Consider the following 26,918-nt stretch of genomic DNA (forward strand, 5'->3'; position numbering starts at 1 on the left):
TTTATATTAGCATAGTATGACATTTAGTCACGCTTGAGGATGATCGAGAACGGCAGCAATGTGGTGATCTTGAGTGAGGTAAATATCAAGGGACCGGCATGGCGAAGGCCACTCGCCGATCAAACGAGTGCCCGTTTTGTCAAACACGATTGAAGCGTAGGAAGCACAATATTGGCGGGTCGAGCGGCCACACGTTCAATGGGCGACGTATAGGAGGGCGGACGATAAAAAGGAATGCCAGTCGCAACAGGCGTCCTCCCGGAGTCATTTCTATCAGCTGCCTGTATATGATTTGGTACGGGTAAAACAACGCCTCCACTCGATACTAATTCATAGTCCTCTGAGCAAAGCCCGCGACTGCCTTCTAAGCCTCCCGATCTATCTTATCTTAGAGCGTCTTTTCAACCTCATACAACGCATCCATCGCTTCCCGAATCTTCGTCTTCACAGCATCAGCTGGCTCTTCATACGGCCGCCGTGGTGCAAACATCGGCTCAGCATTGGTTATACCAGCAAGCGGCGCAGTGTAGATGGCTGCGGCATATTTGGTGTTGGCAATACCAGCCTTCGTCGGCGACTCAGCATGTGCAGCCATCTTGTGCAATGCTAATGCCTGGTCGTGCTTGCCCATCTTCCATAGATCAAATATCTTCACCACTGTCTTTGGGAAGATATTTCCAAACGCAGCTATGCAGCCAGCACTACCGGACGCCAATCCACCGATCAGGAAGTCCGACTGTCCGCCAAAGACTGCAAAGCGAGAGGGTGAGAATGTTGCGGCAAGGCGTGTGATCTTGCCAACGGAACCACAGGTCAGCTGTAACATGACTGTTAGCAATCAAGGATTCTGGTACCCATGCTTGCGAAAGGATGAACTGACCTTCGTGCCGACTATGTTCGGATTCTTCTCCGCCAGAGCGGTCATAACGTCGGAGTCCAGATCAAGACCATTGCAAACGGCAGGAAAGTTGTATATTATGATTGGCAGAGGCGATGACTGTGCTACCTGGGTGTAGAAATTCTCGACAACCTTCGGTGTGGTCTGCTTGCCGAAGTACGCGCACGGCAGTACCAGTGCATAGTCGGCACCGGCAGCATGCGCATCTGCAATATATTCCTGAACTTGTGCTGTTGAATGCCCTCCTACTCCTGCGATAATTGGGAAGCCCGCCGGGACAGACTGTCTTGCAAGCTTGAGGAGCGTAGCCCGTTCGTCTCGTGTTAAGAGAAAGGTCTCAGCGTTGGTTCCGAGGATGACGAGACCCTTCAGGCCTGTGCTCGCGAGGTAGGTATAGTATTTGGCTTGCTCGTCGAGGCATAGCTTATCGGTGTTGGGATCGAAGAGTGTCACAGCTGGCACATATATGCCTGCTTCCGGTACAGGATGGCTGTGCGGTGTATCATCGACAGTGTTCTGACCTGTTGGTATTGAGCCCATCTTGTCGTCAAATTTCGATTTTATGCCAGCCCGCACGTGTGATGCGCAGTTCGTTGGAACGAAAGTGTATTTGTTTGACTTCGAACTTGTTCCCCTCACCACGCCGCGATCGGCAAAGACACCGTCCGGGGAAAGCAGCAAATGCCCCGGATCTGGTTCCGCCGGATAGACATGGTGGATGCCCGAAACTTCAGGCAGGACGTTCCATCGGTTTCAGCAGCCGAGCATTGCTTTCTCATCCTATCTGGATGGTCAAGATGATTGTGATTACCGGGTTGCGGACTTCTTTCGATCATCCGGAGACCTGCCATTCCTGTAGAGCCAAAGTCGACTCACATCTTTGATCTTCCTGACTGGTCCTTTCTTCGCCTTACTTGGGTCCTTTTTCTTCGGGCAATAGTCCCATTCATCTTTCTCTGATAACTTGCTGGCGATGTCATACTCCGCCAATAAGTCTTCGTTCAGGTCACTGCTAACAAACTCGTTGTCATCCTCAACCCTCACCAGCCGACCTTTGTCATCAGTAGTCGCACAGAAGAAGTTGTCAAGATAGTTCCCATTCATCTGGTGACCCGAGCCATTTCTCACAAAGAGCTTTCCGACGTAAAGGTTCTCGATCTCTTCACGCTCCTGCCGGTCGCCATACACCGCCTTCCCATTTTTAGGCAGCGGTCGGAAGTGCAAGATACCTGTGGCCAGGGATCAGTATGTGAGACGCCTCAACGGAACAACGCTGGTAGGTGGAACGTACCTCCCAAGCAAACTGGATCACCATTGTTGGCATAATGCTCAATATGCTTTATGACTCGCGACCCTCGTTTTCTATCTGTGATAGGCGACGAAAAGTGATTTGCCGCAGAGCCAAATGTATAGACCTCCAATTTCTTCAGTAACTCTCGGTCAGTGGTAGCGAAAAGCCAATCGAGCACGAGCCCTCCTTCGATTGCGCCCTGGCTATGCAGAATCAGAACGACCTTCTTGTATCGGTCGTCCTCGACGACCTTGACCAATTCTGTATAGGCATCTCTGATGTCAAGAGTCGCATATCCGAATGTCCTCTGCACGATACTCTCGAATGCATCGAACAGTATTCCTTGTGTCTTGTTATGGATTCCGAAGATTTGGCGCCGCACTGAGAGAGCGAGCCTGTCAAGATTGCTCTGCATCCAGTGATCACCCTCGAAATACGTTATTACATGCTCGACAGCTCACAACGGCGAGCTTCCACTTACAGCGGCAATACCATTGATGAAGATCCATCTCTCGTCGTCGTGCTTCTGCCAAGCCTCCTGCCATTCAGGGTTGCTGATACTCTCGAAGCGACGTTTAGTGCCATTGAGTAGGACGCAGAAATAGCTGTTGCCGACCACGAAGCCCACCACGGTTAGGATACAGGCCGGTGTCCATCCTTGTAACGGCACTGGCACCCCAAAGAACAGGCTTGGCAGTAAAAGTATTAAAAACGTTGCTTGCGTGAATAGAAGGATAATGTGCAGAGTGAGAGCCCATAGATTCCGTATGCTCGGATAAAGCTCATCCAAAGGACCGGATCGCCAGGGGTAGAAAGGTAAAATAATTGACGGAAGACCTTTGGTTATTGGCCACACAAAAGTAATGGATATAAAGAGCCACAAGTCTTGAGCTGCGAGGAGAGCCGGTGACGACGTGTAGGGCAATGGTTGAGAGATGGACTTGAGCATAATCGTATGGTGTTGTAGCACAGACTCTGATAATGATGGTAGATTATTGGTGTTGGTTGTTTACAACAAGGATTTTTTGAGCTGTGGTGCGCGAATCGTTGTGGGCCCGGGATCCGCGACAGACAAAACGATCTTCGCGTCGCCGTCGCATATCTTGAGCATTATTTATCTCTGTCAGAAGCACACCAAGAAATGTTTTAGGCTTTCGCAGGAGTCCATGGACGGACAGTTGATCATAGCGTGTGATGAGCTTTCTTCGCTCCTCGAATCATCATGTCCCCGGATCGCACCACTGATGTAGTCACGCGACAACGATGGCGACGTCTACGGCAGGCCATACATGCTCTCTGTATCAAAACACATTTTTTAGCGTAAACAGATATTTTAGCGTGAACAGATTAATGATCTTCGGTTAACCTTCTCTTTCTACTTAGATTCGGTTAACCTTCCTTAGTATTACTTAAGTAGAGGTTATAGACGATACGCTTTTGAGTTAGTAGATACCAATTTAGGTTGTTTACCTTAGAAGTTCTTAGGAAGGTAAGATCAAAAGAGCGAAAGATGCCAAACTCTTAGCGTGGATGTGGATACCTAAGATGTATGCGAATAAAATTGCTAGGATCCTCCTTAGTGGTTCTGTGTATATGTCTCTTCTGCCTACCGTACTTGTATATAGAAATGTAAATCTGTTTACGCTAAAATATCTGTTTACGCTAAAAAAATGTGTTTTGATACACAGTGTATGTATAACCTGCCGTAGACGTCGATCGCCACGGACCATACACAAATGAACCTACCCAGCTCAACTTGGGTATTCTTATACACGTGCACCGGTAAGGTATTAGCTGTGAGCAATGTAATCGACTAGCCCACAGATGTTCTATTCAATTCACGATATTTCCCACTCGGCGATCAAGGAGCATCGTCAGCAATAACATGAATGTCGCTATACTTCTCGGTTCGAGCTAGTACTTGCAAAGCGCAGTCAGGAGATGCAAGAAAACTAAATCCAGGGAGTGCCGGCAATATCAATCTCAAAGCTCACTTTATACTTACCTCAAAGTTACCTCGACTTCATGGTCACTGTGCAACTACAGCTTACTCGGTCTTGGTTCTCCACCATACCATATGTCTCACCATAATCCCCAGTTCGGCCTCGGCGCAGCGTCGCCACCAGGTATGACCTTCAAAACCTTCAAGCCTCTCATGGTCATGCCTAGCCTGGGAGATGCCACTCATCATATCCATGCTTGCCCGAGTCATGTCGCGTCTCTGAGCGTCCTTAGCGATCCACGCCGAACCGCTGTTCGTCCACTCTCTGTGGTATGTGGCTGTGACATCCTGCACAAGCTTCTTCAGACCGCCGTTAGCATTCAGCTGGGCTGCATCGGGAAGATGAACTGTTACGCTCGTGTCAGCCAGGAAGTCGAACTCGTTGGCATCGGCGCAGGTAGTGCAGACAATGAATGGGAAGATCGGTGGCCGCGATGAATCTGCTGAGATCAATGGGAGTTCGACCTGGATGTAGCCTGGGATGTTGGCTGTCATATTGCTGGAATTATCTCTCGAGTTTTGTCCTGTTAGAGGTGGTGCTGTCACCAAAACTGGTAGGCTTGTACGGGTTGTGATATTGGTTATAATGTAGTGTCAAGGGCTAGATTCGTGCGATCGAGGAAAGGTATCTGAGCTTATACTCTGCCGTTGATATCCACTGTGGGCCGCTGACGGGCAAGCAAGGATAGTGAAGCCTTTGTCCGATTCGCATTGTGCTGCTGGTCTGTCGTTGTCCCTCATTGTGCCAGAGTTGCTGAAAATAAGTTCCGACATTTTTCTGAGGCCTTTGTTGAAAGTGCTGGTCTGAGAACGCGGGAGGAGGCATTGTGATTTGGGAAGTCGAGAGTAGCAGTAGTATCAGCGAGTGGGCACCGATACCGATTGCTTACATCTTGGTTGCTTTCAAACGAGGCTGGGGTTCACCTTACCTTTCGCTCAGGAGCATTCGTCCGGCCAGCATACTCACTGCGACTTCGCTGTCGCGGCATGATGCGTAGATAGCCCATCCTCTCCGTTGCTGTGTAGAAGCACGGAGACTATGTAATGTGCTGATGCTTTGGGGCTAGCAGCTGTTCGTGTGGTCGTTGCTATCCGTCGATGGTCAGGCTGGGTATGAGGATCAGAACGGAGGGTGCAAGGGCGAGCCATTGAGTGCAGCCGCTACATGAGAAGGGATCGAAACCCTCCTGACTGTGGTTCCGGACTAGTGACAGCACGGTTCAGTAGAGCTGAGCGTCGCGCTCGTCAAAGCTCTAAATTCATTCGTACGCCGTTCACATGAAGATTCTACCACAGTGTTCATCATCATGCTGTAGTGATGTGATACTCAGGACGGACAGGTTCTGAGTCTTAGACGGCAGGTGGGTGACTGTGGTCCCGCTTGAAGTGTGCCCTTTCCCCTAGAACATTCAGCTGGGTGACCTCAATGTTCGGAACGGAGCCAGGCCTCATGCTGCTGTCTTTCGGTCTTATTTAGCGAAGTTAGCTGGAATTGTAAAGGCGCAGATGTTGCTGGCTTCCTTGATGTTCGCGTGCAACGCGCGTGGGAAAGAAGAAAGCAGAGAGGCTACTCCGTACATACATAACATGACTCTCGCATATACAGCAAACACTAGATCACGTGATTTTGACCTGCAAGGCTACGGCAGCATTAGCGGTCTGCTTAAGCTCACCGTAGAGTCATCCTCCAAAGCCTCTGAACTCTTTACAGACTCTCTCTTTCACCGGTTCTCACACACAGGAGCGAATCAGGGAACACGGCGTGAGACAGCTCAAGCATCATCGCTCGACCAGAACAACTGTCAAAAATCTCAAGAAAGTTTGCCTCGCCTGTGGTTCCAACGACAGAATGCCGCTGCTCTCTTCCCACCTGCTCCTTCAATCATGCGGCATCACATTGCTAGCAATGTCGGTAATCCTCATCAAGTCACCCACACGGATCTTGACTTCGCCAACGTTGTCATTACTCGGCGCGTCCCTCCACACGCGGCCCGCGAGCTACATCCCTGTTCCATCTCTCACATCTGGTGGGGCGGCAGACCAGAGCTCAAATCCACTCGCATCGCTTACGAGGTCTGTGAAAACAGAATTGTCAATTCCAGAGCGTGAACTTCTTGCTCTCGTTGGGCTGATCCTGGGGCTAAGCGCAATGACCATGATGATCCTGTGCACATCCCTCAGTTTCTCGAAAGCAAGTCTGACAACGCGCACCACGGACGATGGCAAGACTCTCCGCAAGTCGTCTCCCGAGGTCGGTGAGGCCATCAGCCGGCTTCTAGTCGCACAGGATCTTTGGCAACTGCTTGCCGGTATTCACGTGCTTGTCTGCTCCCCTCTCGTGGCTTGGATCTATCTACAGGGAGGACAAGTAGAGCTTGGGCCGTCGACAGGACTTGGTCTGCTCACGAGTGATGTTGTATTCACGATCGCCATTTCTGATATGTTGTTTTGGGGATATATGTACACTGTCATCAAAGAAGAGAAGAGGCAGGTGATGGAAGTGAGAGAAATACGCAGAGTGGAGGACGAAGAGGATGAGACGAATCGTGGAGAGATCAGATGAGCTGGTCGTGGCAAGGATATGTCCCACCAAACAAGTACATCTTGGTGGTGACCGAGTTCGTCGTCAAGGACGATTTGCCAGAAGGCTGAAATGGATCGAACACAACGCACCGGCTCGGAATGCTTCGAATGGTTCTGTAGCTAACTTTTGCTACCCGGTCATTACTGGCATCCATCCTGCCCACGTAGAGCCTCACTTCTCAGCGGCCTGCTCCTCTCCCTGACCAAGTTTATTATTCAACATCTTCAGCACTGGCTTCTTCTCGCCCGTATAGTCAACCTTCCTCATCCATTCCTCCACAGTCCGAACCCTATTCGGAAGTATTGCATCGAGCTTCGCATAGTCACGCACAATTCCTGGTCCCGCATTTCCTCTAGAATACCTCCACAGCTTCCAAAACCCGGTAAAGTTCTCTCTGAACGTCAACGGCAGGAACAATTTCTCCGCGCTACCGGCTAGGTGGGGGTAAATTTGGAGGCCAACGGGGGTATCGATGCCTCTGGTGTGGTGACCAAACGCCGCGTCGAGCCAAGTGTCGATGGGAATGTCCACGAATTGTGCTGCTTTACCTGTGACACGGGTGAATGCTTGGGCGATGTCGTCGCCTGTGACGTGGGCCGTCGCAACCTTGAGCTCGTTGCTAGCGTAGCTGGGTGGATCGGAAACGATCTTTTCGACGTAGCGGGCGAAGTCGTCTAGGTGGGTGAAAGCCAGAGCTCCAGAGCCGAGCGGGTAGGTGAACAGGTATGTCGAGCCGTCATGGGAGAGCCTTGGAGCTAAATTTTCGTGCAGCGTTTCGATGTAAGGGCCGGTTGAGATTGCCGACCATACCATCGTGTGTGGCCGGTTGGACGGCGTTTGTCCTCTCATGTAATCTGGTGTGTGAGGTCAGCTTGGAGTGTGTCAGGCCTTGAGGCAACGTCTTACCAACGACGCGCGATTTTCCTCCATAGTGTCCTATGCGAAATACATCCTGATCAATGCTGTCAAGGCTGCTATAGACGTAATGCTTGACGCCAGCTTGGTGAGCGAGCTCGAAGAATCGGATGCCCCAGTAAGTCTCTGCTACCTCGCCAATGCTAAAGCCTAGAAAGCTGTCAGTGCCAGTCTAGGATTGCTCGCTGCCGTGCTAAACGTGCCATCTGTGTTGATGAAAGCAAAGTCCGCGTCCTTCACGGCGAAAAGGAATGACTCTTCGTCGTGTCCCAAGGGCGAAGACTGAATGAGCTCGACATTGGGAAGGGACGCTAGATGCTGCGCTTGTGATGACTCTACGTTGCGGGTAAGGACTTTGAGGTGGTATAGTCCTAGGGATGAAAGGTGGTTGACCACAACAGCGCGTTGGGCACCTGTTCCACCGACGATGACGCCTGTCTTCATGATGCCGAGCCTTCCACTGTTTGTGTGAGAGACCGGGGTCTGGTATTTGGAGGACAAGGACGAGCGATGGACAGCGAGACCGAGTGGGTGATTCGATGTTTGTTAATATTCTTGTTGTACTTGCAAATGATCTCCATCTTTGGTCAGCTCTACTTCATTCCTCCTGCTCCAAGCGACACCAACACTCCAGAGACCATCCGGGTTGGATGTTGAAAGAAGCTCCAGACGATCATATTACCCTCCCAGGTCATGTCATGACATGGTCGTCCTGCTATAGGTCGTCTCGTATATGGTGCATGGCCGCTCTGAGCAATTATTGTTGCTTGATGGTACAGCGTGGCCACTTATCAAGCCATCTGCAGACCCGAATGGTTGTGCGATGTCATCTCTCTCCTATGTTAAAGCAGCAATCGAAGGGACGCAGAGATGATGCCGCTTTTTCGCGTTCCGTTTTGACACGCATCAGACGAGATTAGACATCCGCTTCGAATTTTATCCAATGTACTCGGTCGTGCATCGACTGCCAATAGTTGCGTTATAAAGCATCACAAGCTTCGTGGTGTACCCCCAGTAAGAGAGGCAAGGAGTAGAGTGAACCTCCATGTCTCCGTCAACAGAACCTGGCACTACGTGATTGGATCAAGGCAGAGCCGCAGAGGCTTCGGACTAATCACAGTGGTTGTAACATGCCTTGGTAGAATCAGGCGTCCGTGAGTTGGAGGCTGACATGACTTCCAAGACCAATGCTGAGGTCAAAACCGCGTAGCTGTGATAGAAACCATGATTCGTCGTTGCTCTATCGTAAGGACTATCATCAACCACAATACAGGCGAGGTTCAATCATAGGCTCAGTATCAAACATGCTTTGCTCGAAGGACAAGCTCAGACACGGTCATCCCTCTTCTCGGAAGTCTCAACTTGCTCCGTAAGAACCGCACCTTCCTTCTCCTGCAGCGCTCTGTCGATCGATCTCTGCTCCTCCTCGTTTGCGAAAGCTCGGCCCATCCTTCCAATCTGCCACCATCGAAGCGTGAACAGCTTGTCCATTTTCTCAAGGCTGACACCAGCGGTTTCGGGGATGAAGAACCAAGCCCAGAACAATCCGATGACAGTGATTACAGCAAAGAACCAGAAGGTGCCGGCTGAGCTCAGGCCACCCTTACCTGTGGGCAACAGCATCTGCGGGACAGCTCGGGAGTTGCCGTATTGGTTGACAAAGTGGAAGCACATGACCATCGAGGACATGACAGCTCGAATTCGAAGAGGGTAGATCTCAGCGTTGATGAGGTATTGGATCGAATTCCATCCCATTGCCCAACCAAACCCAGAAATGTAGATCATGACGATGGCGCCGATGGAAGCTCGCTTTTGGCCAGGTGTGAAGACGAAGCCCTCTTCTTCAATATCGGGAACTGCTGTGAGGAATGCGGCCACGTAGACCATGCTGATAGCCTGGAGGAATATACCAATGGAGAGTGCTCGCTTTCGGCCAATGACATCGACAAGGAAGAGAGCGCACAGCATAGCTGCGACGAACTTAACGACGCCGAAGATTGCTGTTGCGAAGAGCTTTTCCTGTTGTCCTGTCGTTCCGAGGAGTGCGAAGAAGTCTTGTGCGTAGACGGTGATTGAACCAGCGCCCGACCATTGAGACAGAAGCTGAATGGTCAGACCAATGTACACTCGGTAGAGGTTGTCTCGCATCGTGAAGATTTCACGCACATATCCCCATGCACCTTGCCCAAGTGTTGCCTCTTCTTCTTCTTGAAGCTGATGATAGATCCCGTCTAGTTCCTGTTGAATGTAGAGAGAGTCCGCGTCCAACTTTCTCAGCTTGGATAGATTCTTCGCCGCGTGAGCTCGTTGACCTCTCTTCATCAGGAGTCTAGGGCTTTCCAGCTGGAAGAGTGAGAGGAACAGGATGATACCGCTGAAAATAAGGTGGAGAGAAGTGGGCACTTGAGGCAAGTTAGTAAGGGGGAAGTGGAAGTAGAATATAGGAGGTTGCATACCTTGCCATGAGGCTTTTGCGTTTTGGTCGATGTGCAAAGATGAGCCGTACGTACAGACTGTGCAGGTGTCAGTAAAGGCCGATGGAAAAGAGGAGGAGGTTTTATACAATAAGCCAGCATTATGCCTATGTACACAGAGCCTAGTAGTTTGTTAGTTGTAGCTCCCGTAATGGCAGTGTGAAGGGTAACGCACCGGCGAAAACGCATGTACAGAGACCACGTATCGACTTTGGCGCGATCTCAGAGATGTACACTGGAGCAATAACCGTTGTTTCACCAATGCCGATACCTGCGATGAAGCGGCCAGCATAAACCATCCCGAGACTGCCATTATTCAGCATGAAGATGATGATGCCAACAATCCAAAGAACGCAGAGCTGGCGGGTGGCCCATAGACGACCAATCCTGTCGGCAACCAGAAAGGCCAGAAGAGCGCCGGCGACAGATCCTATCTGTACCATCGCGCTGACATTGCCCTTCACATTGGCGTAGGCCGTCTCTTCTAGGTCATTGAAATGAAGCAATTCCTTTCGTGGCATTAGTAAGCTGAATTCTGTCGCGATGGATGGGAACTTACCTGGAACTGGTCGGTGTTGAACGTGCCTGAAATCAAGCCTTCGTCAATACCACGCGCGGCTCCCATGATTCCAAAACTGAACACTGCAAACCATAGTCGCCAGTTGTTGACCTCTTTGGGATCATCGCCCAAGGAGAGCTTGAAGATGTTGGTGGGCTTCTTCGCACCAGCGCCCATTTTGACCCGTTTGTATTCTTCAGCCCGTTATTGTTGTGTTTGATGACAATATGCAGAAGCGTACAGACGTATGATTGGGTGGCTGAAAACAAGCAGGCGATAAGATACTTGGTATTGCTTGGGAAATGTCAAGTTAGTCGATTGCGGATGGTAGAGAATTGGCAATGAACACAAGATGCGCAAGACATGAGCCAAGTTTCTGGGCGACTCTTATACATTGGCCTTGACGAGCTTGCCATGCTCGATGAAGACATCTCACAGAATTTGAAGCCCGACTTCTCGCGAAAGACCTTGGCCAGTCGTCCACATAGCGAGGTTTTCGCAGATCTGATTGAACGCGACAGCAATAGCGACATGGGGTCCCTATGGGCTTGCCCGATCAGCACAGATTTTCCTGTGACCTGTTGCGACGAAGGCCAGTTTGCGCGGGCATGATGAAAGAAGCTTTGTGCCATGTTGCATTCACCACCTTGGCTGGGGGACGCTAATGCAAACGTGAAGGTGGGGTAAGCACTCGTGACAGTTCTCCGGAAGAGACAAGTCCAGCAGCATGATCGTTGTGATAGGCCAAAAATGTGACAGTCTCTTCGAAAAGGCTGGGACGTGCTTACTTTGGACCCGACCGTCGGCCGCGATAGCCAGTAGGAACTCTTCTTGGCGCCGGTCATTTGAAACGACCTGCTGCCGATCATGGATCCAGGCGTGCAAGCATGAACAGCGCTCCGTCGGCTCGTAGGATCTCTGAAAGCTCCGTCAGCGCTCAGCAGCTTCTCCCCTCGTGGGAGGCATTACGAGCTCTTGAAAATGCTCGGTAAGACTGGAATGATCTGAAACTGCTAAAATTTTGATACACTATTCCCATTCAGCAATCTTCGAATTCGTTATGGTACTGCTTGCACAACGCGAAGCTCCGACGTGAGGATGCGACTTCCCGTCGGAACATGCTATGGAGTCGGGCAGGGTCGATACCAAAGTTAGTGTGTGCCGATATTTTATCCTACCCTAAAATGAAAATCGTCCATCACTTGTCGTCTATGTTGACACTGCAGATGGAGTCTCGCTCCTCGAATATCTGCTGAGCATACCAGTGCAATGACTCCTCTCGGTAATAAATGCTCACCGATGTTCTCCACGTAGGCGCGGCCTTCGATGGACATTCTCATCTCATCAAGCAGCAAAGCCATCGCTCGGTAACGAAACCGACGCGGTGCGACCAAACGACATGCAAACAAAGTTTGCTAGTTCCAGAGGGCGAGAGATTGGCACCCGCACTAAGGGCTTGGGTGCCTGCCTTCGATCGCGCATCAATGTTCTCTTATCGTAACGAAGGCAGCTACTTCTTCGATAAGGCTATGCTCACTCCTCGATACCAACACATTTGGGCCTCGCAAGGGCAGCCTTCATGAGAAATAGGTTGCCATCAACATTGTGTCAAGCGGAGTACTCTGCGCTTTCCTCGAGAACTGCTTAGGATGGTCGGCTTTGGTTTCGGGTCTCTGGCTGTGAGTGCTATTATTTGTGGGTGAGTGCATTTTGGGCTGTTGACTGGCAAGTGCGGGTGATTTAGCAGAGGGACCATCGCTGTCGGTTCTTTTGCTCAAGCGTACATAGCTTTTGGCGCATCCGAAAAGCGTGTTCACAGAAGCCTTTATTGATCGCTTTACAAGCGAAAGTGGTAGGTCCTCGTGGTTTGTCCTTGTCAGATGATGAAGGATACGACCACTGCAATATTGACTCGTGCTCCAAGAGGAACGAGAGCATGCCTTCATATACCTGGAGAGATATCCTAACTGTCAAGTAGCGCACGGCGTACCGGTTGAGGGGTGGGGCTTAGGAGGCCATTTCGGATGCATCCAACAAGCGCTCCGTCTCCTCACACCGGCTTTAGGGCAGTCAGAGACCCTTTGTTCTTTGCTTGTCTATGAAGCTATATGGCCAAGCTCGTGGAGAGGGCAGTTGCTCCCCAAAGGGAGGCTGATGGCAGCTTTCCGGTACCAGGCATTATCCATGCGCTCGGTTCACCTGCCTCCGGATCTCTGATCGTCGTTCTCGCTTTTATGCTTCTCTTGCACCTTCTTTCGCGATATGGCAGTGGTATCTGGACACATGAGCGTGATTTGACTGCGTCGGCGGCGGCTGGAGCACAGGTGGCTATTGAGAGTTTAGCTTTTGCTCACTTCCGTCCCTGGACACAGGTAGCTTTGCGACCTGTCAATTGCCAATACGACCGTGGCTTGAAGCTAGCGACTGTCAGTGACTCGCGGACATGCTGTTCACTTCACTTGATCACTTGATGAGGTAAGATCGTCATTCTGCGGCTTCCGTAACAGGGCTATAGTTGTCTCAAAGATGCTTCTGGAGTCGCGCTTGCCGACCAAGCGTATGCGAAACGACAAGACACGCCACCGCCAGTATCAACATCTTTGGCCTGTCGATCAAGCCGACAAACAGACTGCGCTTTGCATGCTTCTCGATCTCGGCATAGCACAAACCCCAGTGATTGGATTGCAAAGCACGAAGACCCAGGATTGTAGTCAAACCATCTCCGCAGCTCTCGCGCGGAATTGTCTCCTCAATTGCATCATACCTCCCTAGGGAGGGTACCCGATATCAATCTGCAGGGCGGTCACTCCAGACGAACACAATCAAGTGGTTTGTTTCAAAAGTGTTTGCTCATTAAAGACAAAGTGACATATCCCCTCTCATGTGCCACGGGCTGCCCGAAGCTCATTCTCGTGCTTGTGCCAGAAACAGTTCGAGCCGTTCCACATACACGCAAGTTCAATGATCAAAGGCAACCGCAACCCAAGCAGGATACTTCAAATATAGACCCCCATCACAATATTCTGGTCCCTCGACTATACCTAAATACGAATATCAGTCTACCTCACTCTTATTGACTCATCCGATTGGACCATGGGCTCAATCACATCAGACAAACCAGATCCTACAGAATTTACGCCGCACCTCTATCCTCCCTTTCCATCAGATACCCAGCCAGTCGCACATCTCGACACATTCTCTCTTGCGCAGCTAAAATCAGGCGATCTTGCCGAACAGGCTCGCCTCTTCGAGACATGCAAGACTCGAGGCTTCTTCTACCTAGACTTCACCAATACACCAGCCGCATCGCTTCCAGAAGAGGCCGAGAACATTGGTCGACTCTCAGAAGAGGTCTTCAGACTGCCTATGGAGGAGAAGACGAAGTACACGCTTACTAACCAGAAGCCAAACTCGATCCTTGGGTAGGTCGTAATTATGCAACGGATCGAAATGATAGCTTTACTAACAGTCGCCAGATACAAGGTAGCAGGCTGGACCAAGACCGACGCAAAAGGAACACCCGACACAGCCGAGTTCATGAACGTAGGCAAAGATGACATCCTCGATAATCCAACGCGCACGCCCGTCGCACTACCCGAGTTGCTACTCCGTCCAGAAAACCGAAGCCTTCTAGCACGATACCAGACAACGTGCCAGCGCACGGGTTTAGACCTCATGTCCATCCTCGCAACACAAATGGGTCTCCCCGCAGACATTTTCGAGGATAAACACCGCCTCCATCAGCCATCCGACGACCACGTCCGCATGACCAAGGGACCGCCAAGGAAGAACACCAGCATGCCCGAAATCCAGACGCCAGGCCATACAGACTTTGGAACCATCACCATCCTGTTCAACTGGTTGGGTGGTCTACAAGTCTGGTCTGAACCATCACGAGGAAACTTCCATCAGATGTTCGATGGTGCGCAGTCGGGTACGCGAGCTGCGGAGTGGTTGTGGGTTAAGCCTAAGGCTGGACATGCGATTGTTAATCTGGGGGATGCGGCAGTCAAATTCAGCGGTGGCATACTTTGCTCTGGTAGACATCGCGTCGTTCCTGCGCCTGGGGAGCAGGGGTTGTTTCCACGGTACAGTATTGTATATTTTGTTAGACCGGAGGATAAGACTGTGCTCAAGAGACTCACGGGTGGAGATGTGCCGCCGATCGAGGAAGGTAAGGAGGAACCTGAGTTGACGGCACAGCAATGGATTATTCAGCAGTCGTTGGCGCTGAGGGATGGTGTTGCGAAGGGAAAGGTTGAGGCCTGATGAATTAGGGTCTGTTCGAAGCAGATGGCTGCTTTTGCGTGACAGCGTTCGGGGCAGAATGCACATTAGCGTTTCACCGCATTAACTGAACAACTTTGTGCTATAGGGCTATTGGAGTAATATTACGTTACTTATGACACAGACTGGTATCAGAAGGTCTTGCGCGGTGCTCATTGATATGCTCTAGGAGGTCGCTGTCACCGCTTTTGTCTCAATATATGTATCAGCAGAGATATTGCAGTACGTTCAAACAATGCCCTGCATTGAGGCAGTGTCTCCGTGTGGTCTACGTGTCCCACGCGACTTATGCCTTTCTATCACCATTCTCTGAACAGGATGCTCCATGCAACAATTGTCTGAGGTTCTCACCGCTAGAATATCTTCATACACCTGCAAGGATGAATCCCTGTTGCGTTTCTCTCTTCGAGCTTCTCATGAACTCACATACGGGAGAAGCTGTGGCGATATCTCAAAGTACCCTGTCTCAGACTGCCGACGCCGGAAGCCGTAGAGAAAGCCATGAGCATGCCCCTACGGAGGGCAGGGAGGCTGTCACATCTCAACAGCCCATCACCGAGCCTCGCAATGCCCCGACTGTAGCGCTGCCGAAAGACGGTGATCAAACCATCGATTCATCTGCCAGCAAAGAGCTCAGCACAGAGAGTCAGGGTGACCCTCTTGAACTCGACGAGGCTTGGGACCCAGAGGTGGATAGATTCACACACCTGACAGGCGCCACAGATGATACGGCTAGGAAGTATCTGCATCAAAGCCAGGAAACGAGCCCGGACTGTGTTCACTTCAACTCAGCGCTGAAAGAGTACTTCGATCAGCATGATCACGAAGATGACCCTGAGTATGTGTATGGACCTGATGGATGCTACTGCTTGGAGACGGCATCTCAGAAGATCCTGGATGAGATCACGAGGGAGGCCAGAGAGGAGCTATGCAGAGATCAGGTGAAGGAAGGTCTGGTGCAGCAGCTCGTGCGGAAGAAGATAACGGAGGTATGTACCAATACGGATGGCTTTGATATGTTCTTACCGGCGCTGTTGGTAATGGCTGTTGACAGACAGGATCTAGAAAGAGTGCCTTCGATGCACAAGGCAAGCTATATGCGATTTGCAGAACATGAGTATGGAGGAGATGGAGAGTCAAGAGTTGACGACGATTCGGTGGGCCAATATCCTTCTTTGGCCGGATCGGTATCAGATTCTTTGGGTGGAGTAGAGGAGGGAGAGATCGAGGATGACAAGCCTGCTGCCTAGAATCAGTTCACGAGAAGGGTCGGGACCCAAGGAAAAGACTGTTAGTAGATTATATGTTCGGAGAAGGAACAGGTGAGCAGTGCAACGAGCAACCAGTACAGTGGAGGACTGTCTGTAGAGGCAGTGCCTGGATGCAATGTTCCCCAACTTTCAAACACACAATGACAGTGGCTTTGAGTGGAATGATCGCAGGTTTCCGGACGAGAAGCTCGAGTACTCATGAGCCCTGGTGAAGCAACTCGTCGGCAGCATGGTTTGTTTGTTCTTGCTCGAAAGGATCTTAGTGATAGTAAGGAAGCAGCGAGTGAAATCTAAGGCAGGCACGTGTCGCCCTTTTGGCGCGCTTGCGCAACCAGCCTTTGTGCTTCTCCGCACTACATTTTTTGACCTCGAGTCGGTCACCCCCGCGACTGTACTATTTCATGCTCACATTGTTCTTTCGTATCGCTCATTAGAACATGCGTATCTGACCTCTTGAGATTTCCTGCTGACATCTTGGACTTCTTACACAACCAAAAATCAATTCACAAACGACCAATATGCCTGAAGAAGCACCTCGCAAGCGATCGCGCTTCGATCAGACCGAGCCAGAGCCCCGAAAGAACTCTCGCTTCGATCGCAGGTCGCGCTCACCAGCAGCAAGAAACTCTGAGTCTAGAAGAAGTCGGAGTCCGCTTGCTAAGCGTAGCCCTTCAACTGATAGCAAGCCTAAGACGCCTGTTGATGCTGCAGCTGCAGCAGCGGCCGCGGCAGCTAGGATCAATGCGCAGATCGAAGCTCGCAAAGGCATCCAGCATGTCGATGTCCCTCCCATCAAGGCCTCGAGTAGTCCTGCTCCTGTACCAAAGTCTGCTACTCCTTCTGGAGGCAACAGCGTGTCCAAGGTTGATGGAGACATCTACATCGCAGATGGTGATTACATTAAAGACATTGAAGTCAATGACTTGAGAAATCGATACACACTGACCAAAGGCTCAACTCAAAAGATGGTAAATACTCCTCTATCGTTCTGCTGATAATTCAGGCTACGCTTTTTCCCTTTTCTTCATCCTAGCTTGTGTGCGACGTTGTGTGCAGCTGATAGCTATCCATCTAGCACGAAATACCCCAAATGTGGCATCTACTAACATGCGTGTGATAGATCAAAGATGAAACTGGCTCGGGTACGCATACCACTACCACTATTTGGACTAATTAGGACAATTGCTCATGTTTTCAAGATGTCACGACTCGAGGATCATACTACCCAGACAAGACCTTGGCCACAGCTGCTGTAAGTGATGATTTGCTCCCTCTGCGACGGTTATATTTGGCTGACCTGCGCAGAATCCACCCCTCTACCTCCACGTTACCTCCACATCGAAAGAAGGCCTCGAGAAAGCCATTGAGAAGATCAACGAGCTCATGCAGCAAGAACTGCCCAACCTTGTCGACGAACGACGATTCCGCAAACGAGAACCAGATGTAGAAAGAGATGAACTGGGAAGAGTATGTTACATGCATAACCCTGTACAGACAAGATGAAATTCTAACTTATGACAGCGCAAATGGCCTGAAGCAAAGATTCCTATAGATATGGAAAATATGCCTGGCTTCAATCTGCGTGCCAAGATTGTTGGTCAAGGTGGTGCCTACGTCAAGCACATCCAGAACGAGACCCGCTGCCGCGTACAGATAAAGGGTCGCAACTCAGGCTTTCTCGAACATGGCACAGGAGCTGAATCTGAAGAACCGATGTATCTCCACGTTGCTTCACCAGATGCTGAACAAGTCGAGAGAGCAAAGCAGTTGTGCGAGAGTCTCGTCGACAGTGTCAGGCAAGACTATGAGAACTTCAAGGCCAACCCTCCTGTTCAACGACTTGATTCATATCTCGACGGGTACGGACAGGACGCGAACGCTGGTCGAGGTTACAGCAGTGGGTACCGTGAGAGACGACGAGATGACTCTTACTCCAACAATTACTCCGGATATGGTCAGAACAATAGTCACTATGGTTCTGCGACACCCAGCACACCGGCGCCGGGCACTTCAGAGACGCCTTCAGCTGCACAAACATATCAAGATCAGGTGAGTCTGCTAGGACATCCCGGAGATTCTGCGAAACTAATGATGAACAGTGGGCCGCGTATTACGCTCAGAATCCTGGTGCTCAGGACTCTACAGCTGATCCATATGCGCCGTATGGTGGTTATCAGGTGAGTTCTACTTCTAACGTTTAATGACATGCTCTTGCTATGTCATTCTACTATTGATCCTCGTTCTGACTGAAACAGGCATACATGAATATGTACTACGCCTCATACTACCAACAGCAAGGGCAAGACCCAAATGCTCAACCGCAGCAAGACCAGAGTGCGCCACCTCCACCAGCTGACGCCTCAGCGGCACCTCCACCACCTGCCAGTTATGGAGGTTATCCTGGCTACGATCCAAGCCAGCCAAATGGCTACAATGCTGTTCCACCTCCACCAGGGATATAGGACAATCCTGAAGATGATTTGCTACTACAAGAATCGTTTCTTCCTGATATACCACAAACATTGGTCAACGATATCGCTCCTGCAGACTCGGAGCACACGTCAGCAGCACCGGTGGAAACCACAAGCAACCAATCGAAGAACTCTCAAGCAGGCCCGTACCAATGTGACCGCATCAACCCAAAAACTGGCAAGCCTTGTGCCTCAATATTCTCTAGATCAAACAATCTGAGACGACATCAAAACACCATCCACAATGCACAGAAGGTCAAGTTCGCATGTCACCTGTGCATAGGGATGAGGACTTTTAGGAGAAGCGATACTCTACTCCATCACATGAGGACCGTCCACCCAGATGTTGATCGGCTAGCGAAGCAAACGACGCTCATGCATCAGGGAGACCAGTTGGGGCTTCGAGGAGGCGTGACACCATCCGGATCACGAGGACGAAGGAATGTAGAGACATTCAATGAGGACCCCGACGAAGATAGGGCACCGTCACAGCAGTCAGGCTGGAGGCCAGTGTTGCAGACTCAGCCATTCGCCCAGCAGTTTCAAATCATCGCAGAAGTGGAGCGAGATTCTCGAGAAGCGAGACCTGAGCAGCAGCAGCAACAACAACAGCCTATGTTGGCACCAGAGCCTCAAGGATATGCTCGTTTCCCTCCACAGATGCATCCTGGGCATATGCAGCAGTCTCAGCGACCCCATAATGATGACTTCAACCACCGTGTACAGTCCCAGTTAGCCGGTCGCTCGCACCAAGCCCAGAGAAGTACACCTGCGCAACGACCAATGATCCAACCTTCTGCTTATCGTCCACAGCAGACTCAACAACATCCAATGCAACCTCGGCTACAAAGACCTAGGCACACCCAACCACGAGCATCTGGAACTTCTCGACCGTCTCCGGCAAATCTCTTGTCAAGAGGACCTGCTTTACCAGCACGACACGGCTTACCATCTATGCCCTCTGACTCTCCGCAAGGAGGACAAGCCCTATCCCAGGGACTCGCACTAACCTTGCCTGGAATCCATGTCTCAGCTGTGCCACAATCTGCACGTGGAGCTCGGTATCCTGCACAAGCTGGTACGCAATCTGAGGCTGAACTACTCTTGAGAGCCCAAGAGCAGAGGCACTTCTGGGAAGAGCAGGACCGAATCGCAAGGCAGAGACTACACGAGCGGCAGACGTCTCATCAACGGTCAAATGCTAATGCATTCCGAAATGGCAGTGGCGTCCATGTCATGGCTAGGGAGGAATTAGAAAGGTTTCCGCCGCCGCCTCCTCCTCAATAAGGAGCATGTCTGGACAGTGATACATCTCCAGATAATATTTCTTGTAGGTTGTATGTGACCTCTACTCCTGTTGCTTTGTACATGTAGTCATAATATCATAATCATCACTCATACACTGATTCGTATCTATGCTTACAATTCCATATACCCTTACAGTCCCTGATACACATCACCCACTCCCTCCATCATCACTCGTAATCCCAACCCCCCCTCTGCGTAAACTGACTCGCCTCCTCATCACTCGCCAGCCCCCGATCTCGTCTCCTCTTCACGCCCGCCGCCCCCTCCTTACAAACATCACACGCGTAATCACAGCCTTCCCCTACATCACCGGCAATAGACCTGCTCCTAGCAGCCCCATTGCGTGTCATTTCGTCCGTTGCACCGACTTCGAAGTATTGGGATATTAGTCTGTGTCTGCATGTGTGGGTGTTCTCGCAGTAGGAGATTACGGCGTTTAGGCTGGAGAGTTTCTGGTCGGCTTGGGCGGTGGGTTGAGTTTGTGTTTGTGGTAAGATGGCTGGATGTGGGTTAAAGCTAGATGTCAGCTGTGCATTCGCCGTTGCTATCGGCAGATCGTAAACCCCTGCTCCCGCACCAGACCCAGCACCAGCACCAGCGCCAGCAGATCGACCATGTCTACCCACCTCCCTCGCAATATCCATCTTAACCCGATAAACCGTCCTATCCCGTTCCTCCCTTGTATACAGCACAAGACTCTGCGCTGCCTTCCCGTCGCGGCCCGCGCGACCGGACTCCTGGATGAAGGACTCGAGGTTGCGGGGGAGGCCGTAGTGGATCACGAGGCGGATCGTTGGGATGTCGATTCCCATTCCGAATGCGCTGGTTGCGGTTATGAGGGTTAGGGAGGATGATATGTCTGTGTCTGTGTCTGTTTTGTCTGGCGGATTGGTGTCAGGCTGTGGGTTGGAGGGAGGGGATGGTGTAGAAGCGCGAATAAATTGATTCTGGATCTTGAGACGGGTGTGCGGTTCTAGACCGGCGTGGTAGGCTGAGGCGTTGATATTGCTGTCTCGGAGTTTGCTGGCGAGGGATTCGGTGAGGTTGCGGGTGTTGACGTAGATGATACCACTTATGGCTGGGACAGCTGGAGTTGGGGAGTTTGGGGCTCGTGGTTGGGATTGGAGGTGGCGGAGGAGGGTGATGCGTCGGTTGTGGATTGAGGTTAGATAGGCGAGGAGGTAGGGGTATATATCGTCGCCGCTTGAGTCTCTGGGGTTAGATTCGGAGAAATACTGGACTTCGTAGTGGATGTTTGGTCTTGCTGTGCTAGTTGAGAAGAAGAGGGTCTTGTCTTCTTTTAGGTTGAGGTATTTGTAGATGTCTTTGCGGACTTTGGGTGTTGCTGTTGCTGTTAGGGCCATTATTGGCACGGACGGACATTGGAGATTTGATTTCAGCCATTTGAGTTCTTTGTAGGCTGGGCGGAAGTCGTGGCCCCATTCTGAGATGCAGTGGGCTTCGTCGATTGCTATGCGGATTAGTTGGCCTTGTTGGTGGAGGCGGCGGAGGATCTTGCGGAAGTTCTCGGTCATGCAGAGTTCTGGTGTTACGTAGAGGAGGCGGGTGTAGGGGTGGCCGCATTGGAGGTCTGCTTCGATGGCTTTGCGTTCGGTGAAGGGCGTGTTGCTTGTTATTGAGCGTGTGTCGACTCCGAGGTTATTGGCGGCGTTGACTTGGTTTTGGACTAGGGCTAGTAGTGGTGAGATGACCACTGTTACTCCTTTGGAGCACCATGCTGGTAGCTGGAAGCAGAGAGATTTGCCGAAGGAGGTGGCGGCTTGGACGAAGATATCGTGGCCTTCTAGGGCGGCATTGATGATTTCTCGTTGGAGGGGGCGGAAGGCTTGTTTCTGGAAGACTTTCTTGAGTGGGTAGTCGATGTCGATGGTTGTTGTTCGTTTCCTTTTCAGTGGTGAGCGAGCCATGTGTTGATTGTACGCGAGTTTGTGACACGGCAGTCCTTTTGGCCCTGAAAAGCAATCTCGTTGATCATATCAGAGTGCCATCCACATGCCACATGGGCAAGAGTTACGCGTTCTGGATACGCGTGATCCTGGACGAGTGCGTCATCACGTGGTTCGCAATAGTGCTTGCATGCCATACTACAGTGCCTTCCGCTAACTGATTGCATAAGGTAGGTATGTCCAAACCTGGATAGTCTTGACGAGACATTTAATTCTCTTCTTAGGTCACATCCGTAAGCTCTTCACAAGCCCTAGTCAGAAGGACTCTCATTGGCGTATGGCCTACGATCTGTGATGAATAAAACAGAGACGCACCTGCTCAGCGTTATCGAAAACTCCCTTAGAAAAGGCAACGCTGAAGCGGTAAACGATTGTGTTTCCTGTGGTACAATGCTGTTACGGGCCTTCGTGGTGAGAAGGACACGAATGTCGTGTGAATTCTGGCTGGCTGGAATTGATCTATTTGAGTTGTTTATATCACAAAGTAGAGAAGATATAAATTGCCTTTCAGGCAGACTGGTCAATACTCTCGCTCAGTTAACTTCCGCTGCCAGGCTATTCCAACCACGCATTCTATCTCAGTTCTTGTTTCGTCAACGCCTCATCCAACAGCATGCTCGCTATGCATCTTCTTATTCAAAAGTGGTGATTCTTTCTCTGTAACAAATGAAATTAATCCTTTTTCACCTCTTCCTCCTTCCTCGGCTTCTCCTGTTTGCCCTGCTCTTCAGCATCTTTCTCAGCTTCTGCTGCCTCGTTCTCATTTGAGGCAGCTTCAGCATCTGCCTTCTTCTTCGGCTTCTCGTCAATATCCTTGTCATCCTTTGGACTGCTCGCCTCCTTGTCAGGGTTTGCTTCTTTATTTTCCTCAGCCTGTTCATTCTCTTCCTCAATAAGCTCCTGCTGCTCCTTGAGCACTTCTAGACGCTGTCTGTTGGTTGCAGCACCCTCTGCGTTGTGTACCTCCAGCTCGATCTCGTGGAAGAGCTCTTCTGGAATAGAGCTCAACACAGCTTGCAGGGCCTCAATCTGAGTGTCAATTTCCTTGTCCTTGCCCGAGGTGTACATATACGCGTTGCTCAACACAAGCAGCGTAGATGGTATGTTATACTTCAGTCTCAAATCCAACCACATTTGTAGGTCTTCTCTTAGCTTGCCTGGGCTCATCCCATGCGTTCTCAGCCCTCTCGATGCGCAAGCCATCTGCAATTCGGGAACGGATAACGAGTCGACACCTTCGTAACTGATGGCCTTGTCATCCCGCTTGATCTGTCGCATACGGTGCCTAATCTGATACCGCAGCATGGCATCCGTGCCAAATGTGTTTAGGTTCATGTACTTGCAAATTCCCACCAGCTGCGGTCGCGACAGGTTGTCAAGTGTGAGGTCATCCTTGAACATGCGGCAGGCTTTGATGGTGTCGTCTTTCGTGGGTGCTTCTCCAGTGCTCCTGACCTTTCGGAAGAACTCAATAAATTCTTCTTTCTTTGCTGTCTTTGCGCTGACTGGAAGACCGGTCTCTCGTAGAGTTTCGCGGAGGAAGGAAGAGACGTTCTTTCGTGTTGTTCTGAGTCTTTGGGCTTTTGCTTCGCGGGAGGTCTTACCTTCGTATGTCGAGGGGAGGAGGTTTGGGAAGAGCTTGAGTGCCACTGGGAGCAGCAATTCGGCGAATGGAACTATGACAAAGACTGAGAATGGGACAAGTCGGCCCAAATCTTGAACGGTTCGCTGTAGTTGTCGGTTTTCTCTTCGGGAAAGTTCGTAGCCAGCTGCCATCTTCAGGGCAAGTCGTGAGGAAATCTTGACCTCGGTTGCTAGCAACTTCGTGCCATCCCAGTAGTGCTGAACCTCCTTCTTGATCTTTTGGCCTAGAGTAAGCTTCTTTTCCTCCTTTTTGAGAGCGGCTTTGTTCTCCTCATGGGCAGCTTTGCTTGCAGCTAATTCAGAAAGAGAAGCTTCTTCACGGGCAGTAGTCTTGTCGACCGTGGTGGCCTCGGATTTGGGAGTTGAAGTCTGCTCATCGCCCTTCTTCAGCTCGGCGACAGTTGGTGTAGGCGATGACTGTTTCTGCTCCTCCTTAGGAAGTGGCTTCTTAGCTTCATTGATATTGAAGCCTGGTGGCGGCCCGCTCTCGTTTCCATGCGTTGAAGTCTCGGTCGCATAGCTTCTCCTAGGGAGCAGGATGGCAAGAGCTTGTAGTTGCGCTGGCACTTCTGCTGTTCTTCGGACTCCTCGGCTTCGGTATGATTGTGTAGATAACGACGACAATTGTCTAGATTGTACTGCAACACGTCAGAAACGACACACTCACTACCTGTACGGTTTATGCCTACCTTGAACGAAACGTTTGGCAGCCTGGCTGCTGACGAGACGAGACCCGCTCATCTTGACTGGGAGTAGGGATGATGAATGAGCGACGGCAGATTTGTATACAGGTCAATAGAGTACAGTGTGGCGATGCCAGTTAGGTATCGTATGAGTGAGAGTACATATGCTTGTGAAGTTAAATCAAGTTGGCTGAGCAGGATGATCTGTTGAACACCATTGCAGGGGCGGAAGTTCGATGCGCAACTTCCAAACTGCAGCTGACTGCGCAAAGGCGACTTTCAGGGACGAGCCTGTCGGAATCAAGCACCAGCTCCACCCTTCGGCTTTGCATCACCACCCACCGTACCGCGTGCTCGGCTTTAGCGGCTTTATCTGAATGACTAAGCATTTCTCAACGGCTCAACGTCAACACAATATGGTAGTATCTCAAGCGTATGGGCCAGACTGTATAACAAAGAGATATGTATTAAGCGCAGCGAGCACGCGCGGGCTCGAAGACACACGAGTAAGAGCCGTGACCGGCCAACACGGCAATGTGTATTAATGCAAGGCCCACGATGAATGTGAAGCTGTGCTGAAGCAACATTTTACGTACAAGCATACTCTCAAACAACAGCTTTGTGTGCATTGAATGCGATGAAGCCATCTTGAAGGGCGTGGCGGAGTCATCAAGATCTGGCTTACCAGACTTGAACTAGCAGTCTTAAGCTGAGCCACTTCCTGAACTATGGTCACATCGAGAAGCGACAAGAGCCCGTTGAGAAGGACGAGCCCTACTGTAGTATGCGGACAAACTGTACCTTGCCATGGCCGTGATGCCTCCAGCTAGAGTAGCCTGTACCCACGTGACTGACTGTAGATTGTGCATAGGCGAGGATCGTTCAAACCCACTTCAATCATCGGAGGCAATCTCCTTGCGGTCATCCTTTCTAGCGACATCATTGTTGTCCACACCGCTCATCTCTGAACGGCTTGAAAGACTGTCATCACGCTTTCGTCGCTTTGGCTCAGGTTCAGGTTCTAGTGATACGGACGACGACGTGTTTCTTGGTCTTCTTGGCTCGTACCTTGGTAGCGATCTTCGCCGTTTGTGGTCGTCTCGCCTGCCGTGGCTTCGACTCCTGCTTCGACTCCTGCTTCTGCTTCTGCTCTCACTCGGGCTTCTCCTGCGCCGACGTGGAGCTTCATCGGGGCTGCGACTCAAGCGTGGGTCGTCTCGTCGGGGTCTGGGCCTGACAATGTCAGCACGTCTACTGCTCCTGTAATGCTCGGGAGAAGAAGAAGATGTTCGCCTGTTCCCTCTCCTGTGCCCTCCGCCTCTGCCTCTTCGTCTCGAGTCATCAGCCGATGTCGATGGCGATCTTCTTCGCCTACGTAGTTCTGGAGACGGACTTCGGCTAGAAGAATAATTTCGTCGTTTCTGATGTCGTGATCTAGTAGGTGGTGAGCGGGATCTCTCAGAATAGGAAGGACTCCGATTTCTTCTCCTATGACCATCCTTTCGCCCACCACGTTCTGTAGATCCATTGCGCTCCCGGGAAGCAACACGTCGTTGTTTGCGCGGAGGAGACCTTGATCTACTGGAGCTCTCCTTCCTGCTTCTTCTTGGTGGTGATCGAGAAGGAGAAGACACCGACGCGGACCTTGTCTGAGATCTTCCGCGTCTGTCGTTTCCTCGCGGGTCACGACCTCCTCCTCTAGGCTTGTAGGTGTCAACTTCTCGTCGCGGAGCTGGCTGATAGGGCGAACGATCTCGTCGTGGTGGCGGAGATCTCGAGCGTGGAGGCCTGCGGGAATCAAAATTTCCACGACCTCTTCCGCCAAAGCCTCGACCTCGCTGGCCTCTTTCGCCACGTTCTCGATTTCGTATGTCGTCAATATTCTTCTCACGCGATGTAACAGCTGTCTTCCGTTGTTGGGCAACCTGAGCAGCTTTCTCAGCTTCGGCCTTCTCTTGCATGAGCTCCTGCTTCTTTGCTTCCAGCAGTTCTTGTGGGACGCCATGCGGGCTCGATTGCGCATTGAGACATAATTGCCATAGATCTTTGCAGAATTTGGGGGTATCTTTATCCAAGAAGCCAGTAAGTTGAATTTGTAGCTCCTTGATGTTGGGCTGGTCTATATTAGCATTGATTGCGGGCAGAAGACAAGAGTAGACTCACGAAGCGAGAGCCCTCAAGCAGGTTGAAGCACAACTCTATCACCACGTCGTCCTCGACACCAAGCAGTTCGGATAATGTTCGAGCGATCCATCTGTACAACTGTTAGCATTTGCGACTGACACATCCGGTCTGGTGCGCACTTCTTCATAACATCGACGTTCACTTTCTGCATGTCGACCTTCTGGTTGAACTCGGGTGGGAATTTCGTCGTCCGCAATAGCTTTGCGTCGACAGGCATCGCCATGCTGGGCTGTAAGAGGCGTTCCCAAAAAGCGCAGAACTAAGCAGTTGGTCGTATTCCCCGTTTGATAGAGTGTGGATGTAGTGGTGCAGATGGTGTTGAGCACCCGAGTAAGATATGTTTCGGTAGTAAATTTATCAAATCACAACACTACAGGACT

General features: G+C 50.9%; 12 protein-coding genes across 12 annotated transcripts; 5 read left to right on the top strand and 7 right to left on the bottom strand.

Moving 5' to 3' along the window:
* Positions 1 to 388: 388 nt before the first annotated feature.
* Positions 389 to 1,438, bottom strand: PMZ80_006048 (uncharacterized protein; the record flags this gene model as incomplete). Its single annotated transcript, XM_064874463.1, has 2 exons — positions 389 to 817; positions 881 to 1,438. The coding sequence occupies 2 exons, from the start codon at positions 1,436 to 1,438 to the stop codon at positions 389 to 391; spliced, it is 987 nt and encodes a 328-aa protein (XP_064730185.1).
* A 267-nt stretch (positions 1,439 to 1,705) lies between these two features.
* PMZ80_006049 (uncharacterized protein) lies at positions 1,706 to 3,138 on the bottom strand (the record flags this gene model as incomplete). Its single annotated transcript, XM_064874464.1, has 3 exons — positions 1,706 to 2,127; positions 2,190 to 2,616; positions 2,671 to 3,138. 3 exons carry the CDS (start codon positions 3,136 to 3,138, stop codon positions 1,706 to 1,708), a joined length of 1,317 nt encoding a protein of 438 aa, XP_064730186.1.
* Positions 3,139 to 4,236: 1,098 nt separating this feature from the next.
* On the bottom strand, positions 4,237 to 4,686 carry PMZ80_006050 (uncharacterized protein; the record flags this gene model as incomplete). The annotated part of the gene is made up of 1 exon (XM_064874465.1): positions 4,237 to 4,686. One exon carries the CDS (start codon positions 4,684 to 4,686, stop codon positions 4,237 to 4,239), a length of 450 nt encoding a protein of 149 aa, XP_064730187.1.
* Positions 4,687 to 6,097: 1,411 nt separating this feature from the next.
* On the top strand, positions 6,098 to 6,754 carry PMZ80_006051 (uncharacterized protein; the record flags this gene model as incomplete). Its single annotated transcript, XM_064874466.1, has 1 exon — positions 6,098 to 6,754. The coding sequence occupies one exon, from the start codon at positions 6,098 to 6,100 to the stop codon at positions 6,752 to 6,754; it is 657 nt and encodes a 218-aa protein (XP_064730188.1).
* Positions 6,755 to 6,946: 192 nt separating this feature from the next.
* On the bottom strand, positions 6,947 to 8,134 carry PMZ80_006052 (uncharacterized protein; the record flags this gene model as incomplete). Its single annotated transcript, XM_064874467.1, has 3 exons — positions 6,947 to 7,629; positions 7,682 to 7,848; positions 7,890 to 8,134. The coding sequence occupies 3 exons, from the start codon at positions 8,132 to 8,134 to the stop codon at positions 6,947 to 6,949; spliced, it is 1,095 nt and encodes a 364-aa protein (XP_064730189.1).
* Positions 8,135 to 9,016: 882 nt separating this feature from the next.
* PMZ80_006053 (uncharacterized protein) lies at positions 9,017 to 10,900 on the bottom strand (the record flags this gene model as incomplete). Its single annotated transcript, XM_064874468.1, has 4 exons — positions 9,017 to 10,092; positions 10,147 to 10,203; positions 10,340 to 10,673; positions 10,724 to 10,900. The coding sequence occupies 4 exons, from the start codon at positions 10,898 to 10,900 to the stop codon at positions 9,017 to 9,019; spliced, it is 1,644 nt and encodes a 547-aa protein (XP_064730190.1).
* Positions 10,901 to 13,816: 2,916 nt separating this feature from the next.
* Positions 13,817 to 14,992, top strand: PMZ80_006054 (uncharacterized protein; the record flags this gene model as incomplete). The annotated part of the gene is made up of 2 exons (XM_064874469.1): positions 13,817 to 14,145; positions 14,200 to 14,992. 2 exons carry the CDS (start codon positions 13,817 to 13,819, stop codon positions 14,990 to 14,992), a joined length of 1,122 nt encoding a protein of 373 aa, XP_064730191.1.
* A 434-nt stretch (positions 14,993 to 15,426) lies between these two features.
* PMZ80_006055 (uncharacterized protein) lies at positions 15,427 to 16,260 on the top strand (the record flags this gene model as incomplete). Its single annotated transcript, XM_064874470.1, has 1 exon — positions 15,427 to 16,260. The coding sequence occupies one exon, from the start codon at positions 15,427 to 15,429 to the stop codon at positions 16,258 to 16,260; it is 834 nt and encodes a 277-aa protein (XP_064730192.1).
* A 539-nt stretch (positions 16,261 to 16,799) lies between these two features.
* Positions 16,800 to 18,743, top strand: PMZ80_006056 (uncharacterized protein; the record flags this gene model as incomplete). The annotated part of the gene is made up of 7 exons (XM_064874471.1): positions 16,800 to 17,249; positions 17,402 to 17,423; positions 17,481 to 17,533; positions 17,587 to 17,748; positions 17,803 to 18,330; positions 18,381 to 18,458; positions 18,537 to 18,743. The coding sequence occupies 7 exons, from the start codon at positions 16,800 to 16,802 to the stop codon at positions 18,741 to 18,743; spliced, it is 1,500 nt and encodes a 499-aa protein (XP_064730193.1).
* A 333-nt stretch (positions 18,744 to 19,076) lies between these two features.
* PMZ80_006057 (uncharacterized protein) lies at positions 19,077 to 20,039 on the top strand (the record flags this gene model as incomplete). The annotated part of the gene is made up of 1 exon (XM_064874472.1): positions 19,077 to 20,039. The coding sequence occupies one exon, from the start codon at positions 19,077 to 19,079 to the stop codon at positions 20,037 to 20,039; it is 963 nt and encodes a 320-aa protein (XP_064730194.1).
* A 2,660-nt stretch (positions 20,040 to 22,699) lies between these two features.
* YLH47 (LETM1 domain-containing protein ylh47) lies at positions 22,700 to 24,412 on the bottom strand (the record flags this gene model as incomplete). The annotated part of the gene is made up of 2 exons (XM_064874473.1): positions 22,700 to 24,309; positions 24,361 to 24,412. 2 exons carry the CDS (start codon positions 24,410 to 24,412, stop codon positions 22,700 to 22,702), a joined length of 1,662 nt encoding a protein of 553 aa, XP_064730195.1.
* Positions 24,413 to 25,555: 1,143 nt separating this feature from the next.
* Positions 25,556 to 26,761, bottom strand: PMZ80_006059 (uncharacterized protein; the record flags this gene model as incomplete). Its single annotated transcript, XM_064874474.1, has 4 exons — positions 25,556 to 26,142; positions 26,189 to 26,468; positions 26,518 to 26,608; positions 26,658 to 26,761. 4 exons carry the CDS (start codon positions 26,759 to 26,761, stop codon positions 25,556 to 25,558), a joined length of 1,062 nt encoding a protein of 353 aa, XP_064730196.1.
* Between the last annotated feature and the right edge of the window lie 157 nt (positions 26,762 to 26,918).

Source organism: Knufia obscura, assembly GCF_036327395.1.
Source record: "Knufia obscura strain CCFEE 5817 isolate CBS 148926 chromosome Unknown scaffold_6, whole genome shotgun sequence".
NCBI classification, from domain to species: Eukaryota; Fungi; Ascomycota; class Eurotiomycetes; order Chaetothyriales; family Trichomeriaceae; genus Knufia; species Knufia obscura.